The sequence below is a fragment of the Gasterosteus aculeatus genome, chromosome 21 (genome assembly GCF_964276395.1).
Source record: "Gasterosteus aculeatus chromosome 21, fGasAcu3.hap1.1, whole genome shotgun sequence".
NCBI lineage: Eukaryota > Metazoa > Chordata > Actinopteri > Perciformes > Gasterosteidae > Gasterosteus > Gasterosteus aculeatus.
Window position 1 is genome coordinate 19,032,243 of NC_135708.1, and position 16,705 is coordinate 19,048,947.

The 16,705-nt window shown below is 40.0% G+C and overlaps 1 protein-coding gene across 1 annotated transcript; it reads left to right on the top strand.

Moving 5' to 3' along the window:
• The first annotated feature begins 6,230 nt into the window (after positions 1-6,230).
• adgrg2a (adhesion G protein-coupled receptor G2a) lies at positions 6,231-16,376 on the top strand. The gene is made up of 16 exons (XM_078096195.1): positions 6,231-6,948; positions 6,994-11,097; positions 11,415-11,521; positions 11,627-11,763; positions 11,846-12,002; positions 12,320-12,475; positions 12,617-12,739; positions 13,223-13,262; positions 13,351-13,454; positions 13,575-13,699; positions 13,789-14,057; positions 14,138-14,237; positions 14,599-14,885; positions 14,984-15,085; positions 15,261-15,383; positions 15,459-16,376. Exons 2-16 carry the CDS (start codon positions 10,728-10,730, stop codon positions 15,545-15,547), a joined length of 2,289 nt encoding a protein of 762 aa, XP_077952321.1. The 5' UTR covers positions 6,231-6,948; positions 6,994-10,727; the 3' UTR covers positions 15,548-16,376.
• The last annotated feature ends 329 nt before the right edge of the window (positions 16,377-16,705 follow it).

The following is a 16,705-nucleotide window of genomic DNA, read 5'->3' on the forward strand; positions in this document are numbered from 1 at the left end:
CAACAACGTCCAATGTAATAGTCACACCTTCTCCTAATGAAACAACAACATTGAATGTTACAACAGTCTCACCTTCAACCAATAACAGAACGACATCCAACGTAACAGTCACAGCTTCTGTGAATGACACAACAACAAACAACATAACTACAGTCACACCTTCAACCAATCACACAACAACATTGAATGTCACAGAAGTCTCACCTTTAACCAATAAAACAACACCATCCAACGTAACAGTCACACCTTCTCTGAATGACACAACAACATTGAATGTAAAAGGAGTTTCACCTTTAACCAATAAAACAACACCATCCAACATAACAGTCACACCTTCTGTGAATGACACAACAACAAACAATGTAACTACAGTCACACCTTCAACCAATCACACAACAACATTCAATGTCACAACAGTCTCACTTTCAACCAATGAAAGAACAACATCCAACGTAACAGTCACACCTTCTCTGAATGACACAAGAACATTGAATGTAACAGCAGTCTCACCTTTAACCAATAAAACAACAACATCCAACGTATCAGCCACAGATTCTCTGAATGACACAACAACAAACAACATAACTACAGTCACACCTTCAACCAATCACACAACAACATTGATCATCACAACAGTCTCCCCTTTAACCAATGAAACAACAACGTCCAATGTAATAGTCACACCTTCTCCTAATGAAACAACAACATTGAATGTTACAACAGTCTCACCTTCAACCAATAAAACAACATCAAACGTAACAGTTACGCCTTCTCTGAATGACACAACAACATACAATGTCACAACAGTCTCACCTTCAACCAATAAAAGAACGACATCCAACGTAACAGTCACAGCTTCTGTGAATGACACAACAACAAACAACATAACTACAGTCACACCTTCAACCAATCACACAACAACATTGATCGTCACAACAGTCTCCCCTTCAACCAATGAAACAACAACGTCCAACATAACAGTCACACCATCTCTGAATGAAACAACAACATTCAATGTCACAACAGTCTCACCTTCAACGAATAAAACAACAACATCCAACATAACAGTCACACCTTCTCTGAATAACACAACAACATTGAATGTAACAGCAGTCTCACCTTTAACCAGTAAAACAACAACATCCAACGTAACAGTCACACCATCTCTGAATGAAACAACAACATTCAATGTCACAACAGTCTCACCTTCAACGAATAAAACAACAACATCCAACATAACAGTCACACCTTCTCTGAATAACACAACAACATTGAATGTAACAGCAGTCTCACCTTTAACCAGTAAAACAACAACATCCAACGTAACAGTCACAGCTTCTGTGAATGACACAACAACAAACAAAATAACTACAGTATCACCTTCAACCAATCACACAACAACATTGATCGTCACGACAGTCTCACCTTCAACCAATAAAACAACAACATCCAACGTAACAGTCACACCTTCTCTAAATAACACAACATTGATCGTCACAACAGTCTCACCTTCAACTAATAAAACAATAACATCCAACATAACAGTCACAGCTTCTGTGAATGACACAACAACAAACAACATAACTACAGTATCACCTTCACCCAATAAAACAATAACATCCAACGTAACAGTCACACCTTCTCTGAATGACACAACAACATACAATATAACTACTGTCACACCTTCAACCAATCACACAACATTGATCATAACAACAGTCTCACCTTTTACCAATGAAACAACAACATCCAACGTATCAGTCACACCTTCTGTGAATGACACAACAACAAACAACATAACTACAGTCTCACCTTCAACCAATCACACAACAACATTCAATGTCACATCAGTCTCACATTCAACCAATGAAACAACAACCTCCAACTTAACAGTCGTACCTTCTCTGAATGACAAAACAACATTGAATGTAACAGCAGTCTCACCTTTAACCAATAAAACAACAACATCCAACGGAGCAGTCACAGCTTCTGTGAATGACACAACAACAAACAACATAACTACAGTCACACCTTCAACCAATCACACAACAACATTGAATGTCACAGAAGTCTCACCTTTAACCAATAAAACAACACCATCCAACGTAACAGTCACACCTTCTGTGAATGACACAATAACAAACAACATAACTACAGTCACACCTTCTCTGAATGACACAACAACATTGAATGTAAAAGGAGTTTCACCTTTAACCAATAAAACAACACCATCCAACATAACAGTCACACCTTCTCTGAATGACACAACAACAAACAATGTAACTACAGTCACACCTTCAACCAATCACACAACAACATTCAATGTCACAACAGTCTCACTTTCAACCAATGAAAGAACAACATCCAACGTAACAGTCACACCTTCTCTGAATGACACAAGAACATTGAATGTAACAGCAGTCTCACTTTTAACCAATAAAACAACAACATCCAACGTATCAGCCACAGATTCTCTGAATGACACAACAACAAACAACATAACTACAGTCTCACCTTCAACCAATAAAACAACAACATCAAACGTAACAGTCACACCTTCTCTGAATAACACAACAACATACAATGTAACTACAGTCACACCTTCAACCAATCACACAACAACATTCAATGTCAAAACAGTCTCACCTTCAACCAATAAAACAACAACATCCAACGTAACAGTCATAGCTTCTCTAAATGACAAAACAACATACAATGTAACTACAGTCACATCTTCAACCAATTACATGACATTGAATGTCACAACAGTCTCACCTTTAACCAATAAAACAACAACATCCAACGTAACAGTAATACCATCTCTGAATGAAACAACAACATTCAATGTCACAACAGTCTCACCTTCAACCAATAAAACAACATCAAACGTAACAGTTACACCTTCTCTGAATGACACAACAACATACAATGTCACAACAGTCTCACCTTCAACCAATAAAAGAACGACATCCAACGTAACAGTCACAGCTTCTGTGAATGACACAACAACAAACAACATAACTACAGTTACACCTTCAACCAATCACACAACAACATTGATCGTCACAACAGTCTCCCCTTCAACCAATGAAACAACAACGTCCAACATAACAGTCACACCATCTCTGAATGAAACAACAACATTCAATGTCACAACAGTCTCACCTTCAACGAATAAAACAACAACATCCAACATAACAGTCACACCTTCTCTGAATAACACAACAACATTGAATGTAACAGCAGTCTCACCTTTAACCAGTAAAACAACAACATCCAACGTAACAGTCACAGCTTCTGTGAATGACACAACAACAAACAACATAACTACAGTATCACCTTCAACCAATCACACAACAACATTGATCGTCACGACAGTCTCACCTTCAACCAATAAAACAACAACATCCAACGTAACAGTCACACCTTCTCTGAATAACACAACAACATTGAATGTAACAGCAGTCTCACCTTTAACCAGTAAAACAACAACATCCAACGTAACAGTCACAGCTTCTGTGAATGACACAACAACAAACAACATAACTACAGTATCACCTTCAACCAATCACACAACAACATTGATCGTCACGACAGTCTCACCTTCAACCAATAAAACAACAACATCCAACGTAACAGTCACACCTTCTCTAAATAACACAACAACATTCAATGTCACAACAGTCTCACCTTCAACGAATAAAACAACAACATCCAACATAACAGTCACACCTTCTCTGAATAACACAACAACATTGAATGTAACAGCAGTCTCACCTTTAACCAGTAAAACAACAACATCCAACGTAACAGTCACAGCTTCTGTGAATGACACAACAACAAACAACATAACTACAGTATCACCTTCAACCAATCACACAACAACATTGATCGTCACGACAGTCTCACCTTCAACCAATAAAACAACAACATCCAACGTAACAGTCACACCTTCTCTGAATAACACAACAACATTGAATGTAACAGCAGTCTCACCTTTAACCAGTAAAACAACAACATCCAACGTAACAGTCACAGCTTCTGTGAATGACACAACAACAAACAACATAACTACAGTATCACCTTCAACCAATCACACAACAACATTGATCGTCACGACAGTCTCACCTTCAACCAATAAAACAACAACATCCAACGTAACAGTCACACCTTCTCTAAATAACACAACAACATTGATCGTCACAACAGTCTCACCTTCAACCAATAAAACAATAACATCCAACATAAAAGTCACAGCTTCTGTGAATGACACAACAACAAACAATATAACTACTGTCACACCTTCAACCAATCACACAACATTGATCATAACAACAGTCTCACCTTTTACCAATGAAACAACAACATCCAACGTATCAGTCACAGATTCTGTGAATGACACAACAACAAACAACATAACTACAGTCACACCTTCAACCAATCACACAACAACATTGAATGTAACAGCTGTCTCATCTTCAACAAATAAAACAACAACATCCAACGTAACAGTCACAGCTTCTGTGAATGACACAACAACAAACAACATAACTACAGTATCACCTTCAACCAATAACACAACAACATTGATCATAACAACAGTCTCACCTTTTGCCAATGAAACAACAACATCCAACATAACAGTCACACCATCTCTGAATGACACAACAAAATTCAATGTCACAACAGTCTCACCTTCAACCAATAAAACAACAACATCCAACGTAACAGTCACACCTTCTCTGAATGACACAACAACATACAATATAACTACAGTCACACCTTCAACCAATCACACAACATTAAATGTCACAACAGTATCACCTTCAACCAATGAAACAACAACATCCAACATAACAGTCACAGCTTCTCTGAATGACACAACAAACAACTTAACTACAGTCACACCTTCAACCAATCACACAACAACATTGAATGTCACCGAAGTCTCACCTTTAACCAATAAAACAACACCATCCAACATAAGAGTCACACCTTCTGTGAATGACACAACCAAAGAGAATATAATTGCAGTAACACCTTCAAACAATCACACAACAACGTACAGTGTAACAACAGTCACACCCTTTCAGAATGACATAACAACGACAGTCACACCTTTTCTGAATAACACAATGACATTGAATGTAACTGTCTCAGCTTCAACCAATCACACAACAACATACATTGTAACAACAGTCTCACTTTCGACCAATAAAACAACAACATCCAACATAACAGTCACACCTTCTCGGAATGACACAACAACATACAATGTAACTACAGTCACACCTTCAACCAATCACACAACAACATTGATCATCACAACAGTCTCCCCTTTAACCAATGAAACAACAACGTCCAATGTAATAGTCACACCTTCTCCTAATGAAACAACAACATTGAATGTTACAGCAGTCTCACCTTCAACCAATAAAAGAACGACATCCAACGTAACAGTCACAGCTTCTGTGAATGACACAACAACAAACAACATAACTACAGTCTCACCTTCAACCAATCACACAACAACATTCAATGTCACATCAGTCTCACCTTCAACCAATGAAACAACAACCTCCAACGTAACAGTCGTACCTTCTCTGAATGACAAAACAACATTGAATGTAACAGCAGTCTCACCTTTAACCAATAAAACAACAACATCCAACGGAGCAGTCACAGCTTCTGTGAATGACACAACAACAAACAACATAACTACAGTCACACCTTCAACCAATCACACAACAACATTGATCATCACAACAGTCTCCCCTTTAACCAATGAAACAACAACGTCCAATGTAATAGTCACACCTTCTCCTAATGAAACAACAACATTGAATGTTACAGCAGTCTCACCTTCAACCAATAAAACAACATCAAACGTAACAGTTACACCTTCTCTGAATGACACAACAACATACAATGTCACAACAGTCTCACCTTCAACCAATAAAACAACAACATCCAACATAACAGTCACACCTTCTCTGAATAACACAACAACATTGAATGTAACAGCAGTCTCACCTTCAACCAATAAAAGAACGACATCCAACGTAACAGTCACAGCTTCTGTGAATGACACAACAACAAACAACATAACTACAGTATCACCTTCAACCAATCACACAACAACATTGATCGTCACAACAGTCTCCCCTTCAACCAATGAAACAACAACGTCCAACATAACAGTCACACCATATCTGAATGAAACAACAACATTCAATGTCACAACAGTCTCACCTTCAACGAATAAAACAACAACATCCAACGTAACAGTCACACCTTCTCTAAATAACACAACAACATTGATCGTCACAACAGTCTCACCTTCAACCAATAAAACAATAACATCCAACATAACAGTCACAGCTTCTGTGAATGACACAACAACAAACAACATAACTACAGTATCACCTTCACCCAATAAAACAATAACATCCAACGTAACAGTCACACCTTCTCTGAATGACACAACAACATACAATATAACTACTGTCACACCTTCAACCAATCACACAACATTGATCATAACAACAGTCTCACCTTTTACCAATGAAACAACAACATCCAACGTATCAGTCACACCTTCTGTGAATGACACAACAACAAACAACATAACTACAGTCTCACCTTCAACCAATCACACAACAACATTCAATGTCACATCAGTCTCACCTTCAACCAATGAAACAACAACCTCCAACGTAACAGTCGTACCTTCTCTGAATGACAAAACAACATTGAATGTAACAGCAGTCTCACCTTTAACCAATAAAACAACAACATCCAACGGAGCAGTCACAGCTTCTGTGAATGACACAACAACAAACAACATAACTACAGTCACACCTTCAACCAATCACACAACAACATTGAATGTCACAGAAGTCTCACCTTTAACCAATAAAACAACACCATCCAACGTAACAGTCACACCTTCTGTGAATGACACAATAACAAACAACATAACTACAGTCACACCTTCTCTGAATGACACAACAACATTGAATGTAAAAGGAGTTTCACCTTTAACCAATAAAACAACACCATCCAACATAACAGTCACACCTTCTGTGAATGACACAATAACAAACAACATAACTACAGTCACACCTTCTCTGAATGACACAACAACATTGAATGTAAAAGGAGTTTCACCTTTAACCAATAAAACAACACCATCCAACATAACAGTCACACCTTCTGTGAATGACACAACAACAAACAATGTAACTACAGTCACACCTTCAACCAATTACACAACAACATTCAATGTCACAACAGTCTCACTTTCAACCAATGAAAGAACAACATCCAACGTAACAGTCACACCTTCTCTGAATGACACAAGAACATTGAATGTAACAGCAGTCTCACCTTTAACCAATAAAACAACAACATCCAACGTATCAGCCACAGATTCTCTGAATGACACAACAACAAACAACATAACTACAGTCACACCTTCAACCAATCACACAACAACATTGATCATCACAACAGTCTCCCCTTTAACCAATGAAACAACAACGTCCAATGTAATAGTCACACCTTCTCCTAATGAAACAACAACATTGAATGTTACAGCAGTTTCACCTTCAACCAATAAAACAACATCAAACGTAACAGTTACACCTTCTCTGAATGACACAACAACATACAATGTCACAACAGTCTCACCTTCAACCAATAAAAGAACGACATCCAACGTAACAGTCACAGCTTCTGTGAATGACACAACAACAAACAACATAACTACAGTTACACCTTCAACCAATCACACAACAACATTGATCGTCACAACAGTCTCCCCTTCAACCAATGAAACAACAACGTCCAACATAACAGTCACACCATCTCTGAATGAAACAACAACATTCAATGTCACAACAGTCTCACCTTCAACGAATAAAACAACAACATCCAACATAACAGTCACACCTTCTCTGAATAACACAACAACATTGAATGTAACAGCAGTCTCACCTTTAACCAGTAAAACAATAACATCCAACGTAACAGTCACAGCTTCTGTGAATGACACAACAACAAACAACATAACTACAGTATCACCTTCAACCAATCACACAACAACATTGTTCGTCACGACAGTCTCACCTTCAACCAATAAAACAGCAACATCCAACGTAACAGTCACACCTTCTCTAAATAACACAACAACATTGATCGTCACAACAGTCTCACCTTCAAGCAATAAAACAATAACATCCAACATAACAGTCACAGCTTCTGTGAATGACACAACAACAAACAACATAACTACAGTATCACCTTCACCCAATAAAACAATAACATCCAACGTAACAGTCACACCTTCTCTGAATGACACAACAACATACAATATAACTACTGTCACACCTTCAACCAATCACACAACATTGAATGTCACAACAGTCTCACCTTTAACCAATAAAACAACAACATCCAACGGAGCAGTCACAGCTTCTGTGAATGACACAACAACAAACAACATAACTACAGTCACACCTTCAACCAATCACACAACAACATTGAATGTCACCGAAGTCTCACCTTTAACCAATAAAACAACACCATCCAACATAACAGTCACACCTTCTCTGAATGACACAACAACAAACAACATTACTACAGTCACACTTTCAACGAATCACACAACAACATTGAATGTCACAACAGTCTCACCTTCGACCAATGAAACAATAACATCCAACATAACAGTTGCACCTTCTTTGAATAACACAACAACATTGAATGTCACAACAGTCTCACCTTCAACCAATAAAACAACAACATCCAACATAACAGTCACACCTTCTCTGAATAACACAACATTGAATGTCACAACAGTCTCACCTTCAACCAATAAAACAACAAAATCCAACATAACAGTCACACCTTCTCTGAATGACACAACAACAAACAACATTACTACAGTCACACTTTTAACGAATCACACAACAACATTGAATGCCACAACAGTCTCACCTTCAACCAATAACACAGTAACATCCAACATAACAGTCACACCTTCTCTGAATAACACAACAACATTCAATGTCACAACAGTCTCACCTTCAATCAATGAAACAACAACATCCAACATAACAGTCACACCTTCTCTGAATGACAAAGCAACATTGAATGTCACAACAGTGTCACCTTTAAACAATAAAACAATAACATCCAACATAACAGTCACACCTTCTTTGAATAACACAACAACATTGAATGTCACAAGAATCTCACCTCCAACCAATAACACAATAACATCCAACATAACAGTCACACCTTCTCTGAATAACACAACAACATTGAATGTCACAACAGTCTCACCTTCGACCAATAAAACAATAACATCCAACGTAACAGTCACACCTTCTCTGAATAACACAACAACATTGAATGTCACAACAGTCTCACATTCAACCAATAAAACAATAACATCCAACATAACAGTCACACCTTTTCTTAATGACACTACAACATTCAATGTCACAACAGTCTCACCTTCAACCAATAAAACAACAACATCCAACATAACAGTCACACCTTCTCTGAATAACACAACATTGAATGTCACAACAGTCTCACCTTCGACCAATAAAACAACAACATCCAACATAACAGTCACAGCTTCTCTGAATGACACAACAACAAACAACATAACTACAGTCACACCTTCAACAAATCACACAACAACATTTAATGTCACAACATCCTCACCTCCAACCAATGAAACAACAACATCCAACGTAACAGTCACACCTTCAACAAATCACACAACAACAAACAACATAACTACAGTCACACCTTCTCTGAATAACACAACAACATTGAATGTCACAACAGTCTTCCCTTCAACCAATAAAACAATAACATCCAACATAACAGTCATACCTTCTCTGAATAACACAACAACATTGAATGTCACAACAGTCTCACCTTCAACCAATAAAACAACAACATCCAACATAACAGTCACACCTTCTCTAAATGACACAACAACATTGAATGTCACAACAGTCTCACCTTCAACCAATAAAACAACAACATCCAACATAACAGTCACACCTTCTCTGAATAACACAACAACATTGAATGTCACAACAGTCTCACCTTCAACCAATAAAACAACAACATCCAACATAACAGTCACACCCTCTCTAAATGACACAACAACATTGAATGTCACAACAGTCTCACCTTCAACCAATAAAACAACAACATCCAACATAACAGTCACACCTTCTCTGAATGACACAACAACATTGAATGTCACAACAGTCTCACCTTTAAACAATAAAACAGTAACATCCAACATAACAGTCACACCTTCTCTGAATAACACAGCAACATACAATCTATCTACAGTCACAGTAACCACAGTTGTACAGACTCCGAATGACACAACAGTACACAATGCAACTACATTTAGCCCAATTACACATACCAATCAAACAACACTTGACGGTATTACTACAGAAACTAATAATTACACAACAAAGAACAATGCTTCTGCATCTAACAATAGGAACTTAAATAGTACAATAACAACAAGTAACACAACAATAACCATATCTACAGCTACTCCCAACGACACAGTTAGTACAATCCCTACTACCGTAAATCAAAACACGACAGCCACAGACAATCAAACCACGTCACCCAACGGGGAAACACAACAGAACTCTACTACTACTCTGTCACAAAACATGACAATGCCTACCACTGCAACCCTTAATAATACGGCATTCAGCAAAAACTGGACTGTTGATAATGTAACGACCGCCAAGGAAAACTTCACCAAACAAACAGGAGCTCCACTGATCAACCAGACTGTAAATCAGACCACAGCGAGAGTGATCAACATCACAACAACCCACGGAAATGACAACCTAACCACAGCTGCTTTCGCTGTCAGTACCACCATCAATCACAATCAAAGTGTTGGAATCATCTTCAATCTAAGCTCGACTGCAAGCAGTTCAACAGCAGACTGGAACCTGACAACGGGAGTACTAGGAGACATTTTGACAAGTACAGTCACTCCTTTTGAAGCTACAACAACAACAACTCTAAATGGTACTCTTCTGCACAAAATTAACACCACCACGTCAAAGCTTTACTTGACTTTGTCGACAACAACTGTTTTGGTCAAACAAGCTGGAAAAGCTAGCTTTTTTCAAAAGTTTTATAGTTGAAATGACTTGTTAGTAGATGCACTTTGCATTCCATGGATTAAGGCATTACAAGAATAGACTGTTCCTTCATCCACTTGGATATCTTTGGAGTAGAATAGGGTTTTAGATCATAGTCTCAAATAGTAAACTTTAATCACGTCTACATTAATCAGATTTTGTCGACTATATGTCAATAATTGATTCTTGTCACTTGCCAAGGTACAGGTACTACATCTAAAACTACCTTAAGCCAAGCGGCTCAGGAGGAACAAGCCAAACAGCTGCTGGATCAAACAAGGGATGCGTCTAACCTAAACTCCTCGCAGGTGAAACTATTGATATATTGAAGTTGTGGACATTTTTTTAGTACTGAACAATGCTCTTGTGTAATTTTTTTTAAAGTAAACTTTATCATTTCATAAATTTTGCAGGTGGCAAAGTTGGTGGGAGACTTGGAGAAGCTTCTGGAAGGCCCCACAGTCTCTAAGGCTGTGGGACAAAATGTTGTCAACATAATAAGCAACCTGATGGGGGGCAACTCGCTGGCCCTGTCTGCATCTGCTAACAGGTGCAACTCACACTACCCTCAACCCACATGGACAAACACATCCTCAGACATTTATCTAAAATGTTTGGTCTTCCGCATACAGGCTGATTCGCCTGGTAGACGATCTGGGCATTAAACTGGTAGTCGCTGGCGACACAGAGATCCTTTCTGCAGGTTCGCTGGTTCTGGCTGTGAGGGAAGTCGATGGGACCAACTTTCCAGTAACATCTGTTGATATTTTCAACACCGATAATGTCCAGGTATATTTTAAGTTAGCCATCTGTTCTCACTGCTTTTTAAAAAAAAGACGCTTGGTCTTATGCAAGAAACAGATCTGACGAGCGAATTTATGTCATTAATCGTTTACTTTCAATTTTCAAAAGTGGTCCATACATGCACTTGGGAATTCTGTTTCGTCAAATAATAATCTGATATCATTGTTTATTCTTCTTTTCACGGACATCTTTGTGAACAAAAATCCCAGGTAGCCTCATACACCAATTCTTACTGGCATTTAACCAGGTGGAACAAGGTCCAACGCTTTCCATTAACCGCTTCTCAATTTTCTGTTGTCCAGCTCCGTGCCCTTAGTAGATCCCGGTCCAAGAGGTCCGGGTCTGCTCTGGGGTCAGTATTCTTGCCCTCCTCCCTCACCAATGGGCTAAGTCTTGAACAGCAGAAGGAGGCCAACAGGGTCCAGTTCAACTTCTACACCAAATCAGCCTTATTCCAGGTACTTTCATCAGGTTGTAATATGGCAGCATTTATCTCTTCATTGAATGATTTAGAACCAGCAACTAACTTTTCTCAGTTAGGTTTCTAGCATTTGCTTTTAAAAAAGGAAATTCTGACATGCTCGTCTCTTTTTGTGCAGGATGCATCATTAGATACCAAAACCCTTGTCAGTCCAGTTCTGGCTGCCAGTGTGGCCAATCTGTCAATAAGTAACCTGGCGGAGAACATTCAGTTTACCATCCGAAACATCGACCCCATGCGAGTGAGTGTGCACACGCATACAAACCATGGTTTTCTTATAGTCCCATTTATCAAGAAAGTAATCTTACACAACTCAATTACTAAACAACAAAACCTCATTTTTAATCAACTAATTTTGCATAGGGATGAACTTTTTTCCAGGACACTACTTTTGTTCAACTCCCATGTGAAACCAAAAGTTGATTGATGACTTTAAGCACAACCGTTATCTTTTACTTGTTAAACGTGTGTTCCAAACTTGGACTGTAGTCCAAAAAAGGTTTGCTTTGAAACGTTTGGAATATGCAGTTAAGTTCAGATCATATTTTTTGGAATGGTTAAAAATTCCACACGTAATTGCATTGCTCAGACAAAATAAAGTAGGTTTAGAGTAAACAAAAAAAAATACCTGTATATTTCCCTTCAAATAAACTTAAATAGAAATATTTAAAGTATTGACAGATTACTCAAAAAGTACTTCTAACTTTTTTCAATCTGTTCCCAGGAGAACTACACAGCCTCCTGTGTCTTTTGGCAAATAACAGGTGAGTTTGTGTCCACGCTAATTCGAGTGGGTTAAGTTGAACTTCCAGCAGAATTAACATCCATGTTCGTTGCGTTTCTCCGGTTCAGATGGTACAGGACACTGGAGCTCTGCTGGCTGCTCTGTTGTCAATGCCACAGCAGAAGAAACTACCTGCAGCTGCAACCATCTCACGTCGTTTGCAATTCTGCTGGTTAGTGTCGTTTTTAATTATCGACAATAACAGTATCAATAAACCTCTGACTTTATACTGACTCTATCTTTTTCTACGTGACTCCTGTGCACCCATTGTGTATTTGTGGGCGTCCTGCAGGATTTGTCCAGAGAGACATCAATTGACCCTGGGCAGTTGAAAATCCTCACTTTCATCACTTACATCGGCTGCGGAATCTCTACCATTTTCCTCGCCCTCACCTTACTGACATATTTGTCATTTGAGTAAGAATCTACGTCTTAACCAGGACTTGAATTTAAGATTTACCTCAATGTTCAAATGAACTAAATGCATTCCAACAAACTCTGTTCAGTAAACTCCTGCGAGATATTCCTGCCAAGATCCTGGTTCAGCTGTGCCTGTCCCTCTTCCTCCTCAACCTGGTCTTCCTCCTGGACGGCTGGCTCGCGCTCTTCCCAGCGCCTGGGCTGTGCATTAGCACCGCCTTCTTCCTGCACTACTTCCTCCTGACATCATTCACCTGGGCGGGGCTTGAGGCCCTGCACATGTACCTGAGCATCGTCCGGGTGTTTACGCCCTACCTCAGCAGATACATGCTCAAGTTCTCCCTGCTGGGGTGGGGTGCGTAACACGGCTGCTGAATTTCATTTTTCTCGATATTTATCGATATTTAAGCTCCTTGACATCATGTTTCTTTGCAGGTATTCCACTTCTGGTGGTGACAGTGGTAATATCAGTGGACAAAGACAACTACGGTCTGGTAACTTATGGAAAATACAGAAATGACACTTCTAATGACTTGTAAGTAATATTAGTTTTTTTCTGTTTTAATAATAGAGCAGTACAATACATTTCCTGTGACCTAACTAAATGCTTAATAATGATCAGTTAGTTTTGAACCTTACTTGATCTGATCACAGTTACAGCTGTGAGTAGATACTGGCCAGTTATCTTATTTATAAATGCAGTAGTAAAAAGGAACTATATTTCTATTTATATAACAGTTTCAATTCGCGCCCCCTGCAGCGACAGGCCGACAGTAGACGGATTCCAGCTGTTGCTCCTCCGGTCAAATAGCAGAGCACCGCCTTGTTTCTCCGCCTCTAACCCCCTCATTTTTGTATTTTGAACTTTTCTGTGTGATTATCTGCCCCCCCTGTAGCTGTTGGCTGCGTAACGACATCGCCTTCTATGTGAGCGTGGTGGCCTACTTCCTCCTGGTCTTCTGTCTGTGCCTGCTGTGCTTCATCGTCGTCCTGATGCAACTGTCCCGGATCAAAAAGCAGAACCCCCAGAACCAGGCTCCCAACCGGGGGGTGATGAAAGACATGCGCAGCATCGTTGGCCTCATCGTGCTGCTGGGCCTCACCTGGGGGTTCTCCCTGTTTGCCTGGGGACCCCTCTACTTGCCCTTTGTCTACCTCTTCACTATATTCAACTCTCTGCAGGGTGAATACACTTTGTTCCAGACCACAATGTAACAATAGTTTCATCCATGTAAGCCAGACCTTAATATGCAAATGTGTCCGTTGGTTTTTCCTCTGCAGGATTCTTTGTCTTCGTTTTCCACTGTGCCGTGAAAGAGAGCGTCCGCCGGCAGTGGAGAACTTACCTTTGCTGCGGGAAACTGCGATTGGCTGAAAACTCAGGTGGGCACCCTCCTGTAGTCCTGCACCTCTGATTATTCAAATGGGACACGTGTTCTCATTTGATTCAATGTGTCCACATGTTATGGTACCACACCAAATGGTGTTTTGCTTAATGAATAATGTGTTTTTAGTTCAACAAACTCACACCAGCTTGGTCTCATGCACCTTTCTGCAGACTGGAGTCGGACGGCCACCCAGAATAAAAAACGGGGGATGTCTGTCGCCACGACCTCCACCTACACGGCCAACGCCACCCCCCGAAGCGCCTCCGTCATCAGCGTCCTCACCAGCGGGAGCGGTACGTTCCCATCTCTGACCTGCATCTCCGACTTTATACCTTAAACATTCATAATGTCCCGTTGGCGTCCCGCAGACTCCGTGTTCATGGACAGCGGAATAAGCGACGGCTCCAACAGCGACGCGCTCCTCAACGAGATTCACCAACGAAATCCCTCCTTGTGAGCGCGAGGGCCCCCGGCCGTGTCCTGCGTCCCTTCGTGATCACGGATGATCCCGTCATCCAGTGTGAGGGAGCCGGGAGCTCCTGCAGCTAACAGGCTCAGAGAAAAGCTCCCCGGTGCGACACCAGATGAAGGTTTTACAGGTGGAATGAAGGAAGGAGGAGTGAGACTGAACCACCTGTAGAGAGGCTGACCAGATGCCTTTTCTTTTCAACGGTGGAATCCACGAACAGAGAAAGGATGTGAGAGACGTGTGTGTGTCTCTCTGACTGAATTGTCTCACAGCGGTGTCTCAGTGTTTGTGCGTCTTGCTTGTTTCAAAGCAAAATCACTGTGAACATGAAAGATGGTGGTATTATTTTTCTTGGAGAAAGCCTATAACATGGAACACAGATTGCATCCAATTAGTAGTTTTGAGCAAATGCTGAAAGCTTTGTAGAAATGTATATTTGAGTCTATTTTTCTATGCTTTTGTATATTTATTTTTTCCTTTTGTGTAACACATGAAGCAATTTCCAGCGTGTTTAAAATGCTCCACCGCCCTTTGCTTGTGTACACTCGCTGATGGAGCAATTCCCAAGGTCCCCTGGGAAAGGATCCGCTACCTCGAGCCGGAAGCCGGAGAAATGAAGGAAAAAGTGCGCACGCTAAAACGAATGCTCGATCTTTATACAAAACAAGGCATTTATTCATAACAAATAGATATAAAATGTCTTTGTATGAGTAATTTAGAGTAGTGGCGGTTCAAAAGCATTTCAAATGATGGGCAGACTCATTACACACCACTGCTCAACGCCATGAGAGAGGAGAAAATAAAACCTCTACTTATACCTGTCGGGTTTGTCTTTGTTTGAGCCAGAAGGTTTCACACCTACATGACACCTGTACATCTTTATTCAGACCCGACCCACCGACTACGATCTCAGCAGACTCTCATCAGCGCGCTGAGCCCACCGGCGCCACTTCAATCACAGCCTGCGAGGCCGGCAGCCGGCTGGCTACTAAAATTTCCACACCAGTTCAACTCTAAGAAAATTCGATTCAACTATTTGAATTCTTCTCCCCTAACCGGGTCCGAATATGTACTGAACGTGGTTGTTTCAGCCTCATGTGCTTCAACAGACGTAATTTGAGGGTAGGATCTCTGGCTGTCGCCATC

Excerpts from the sequence above, each read along its gene's own strand:
- adgrg2a (XM_078096195.1), top strand. The coding sequence starts at position 10,728 with ATGACAATGCCTACCACTGCAACCCTTAATAATACGGCATTCAGCAAA. Across the intron at positions 12,740-13,222 it reads GAAACATCGACCCCATGCGA|GAGAACTACACAGCCTCCTG; the intron begins GTGAGTGTGCAC and ends ATCTGTTCCCAG. Across the intron at positions 14,058-14,137 it reads GTTCTCCCTGCTGGGGTGGG|GTATTCCACTTCTGGTGGTG; the intron begins GTGCGTAACACG and ends GTTTCTTTGCAG.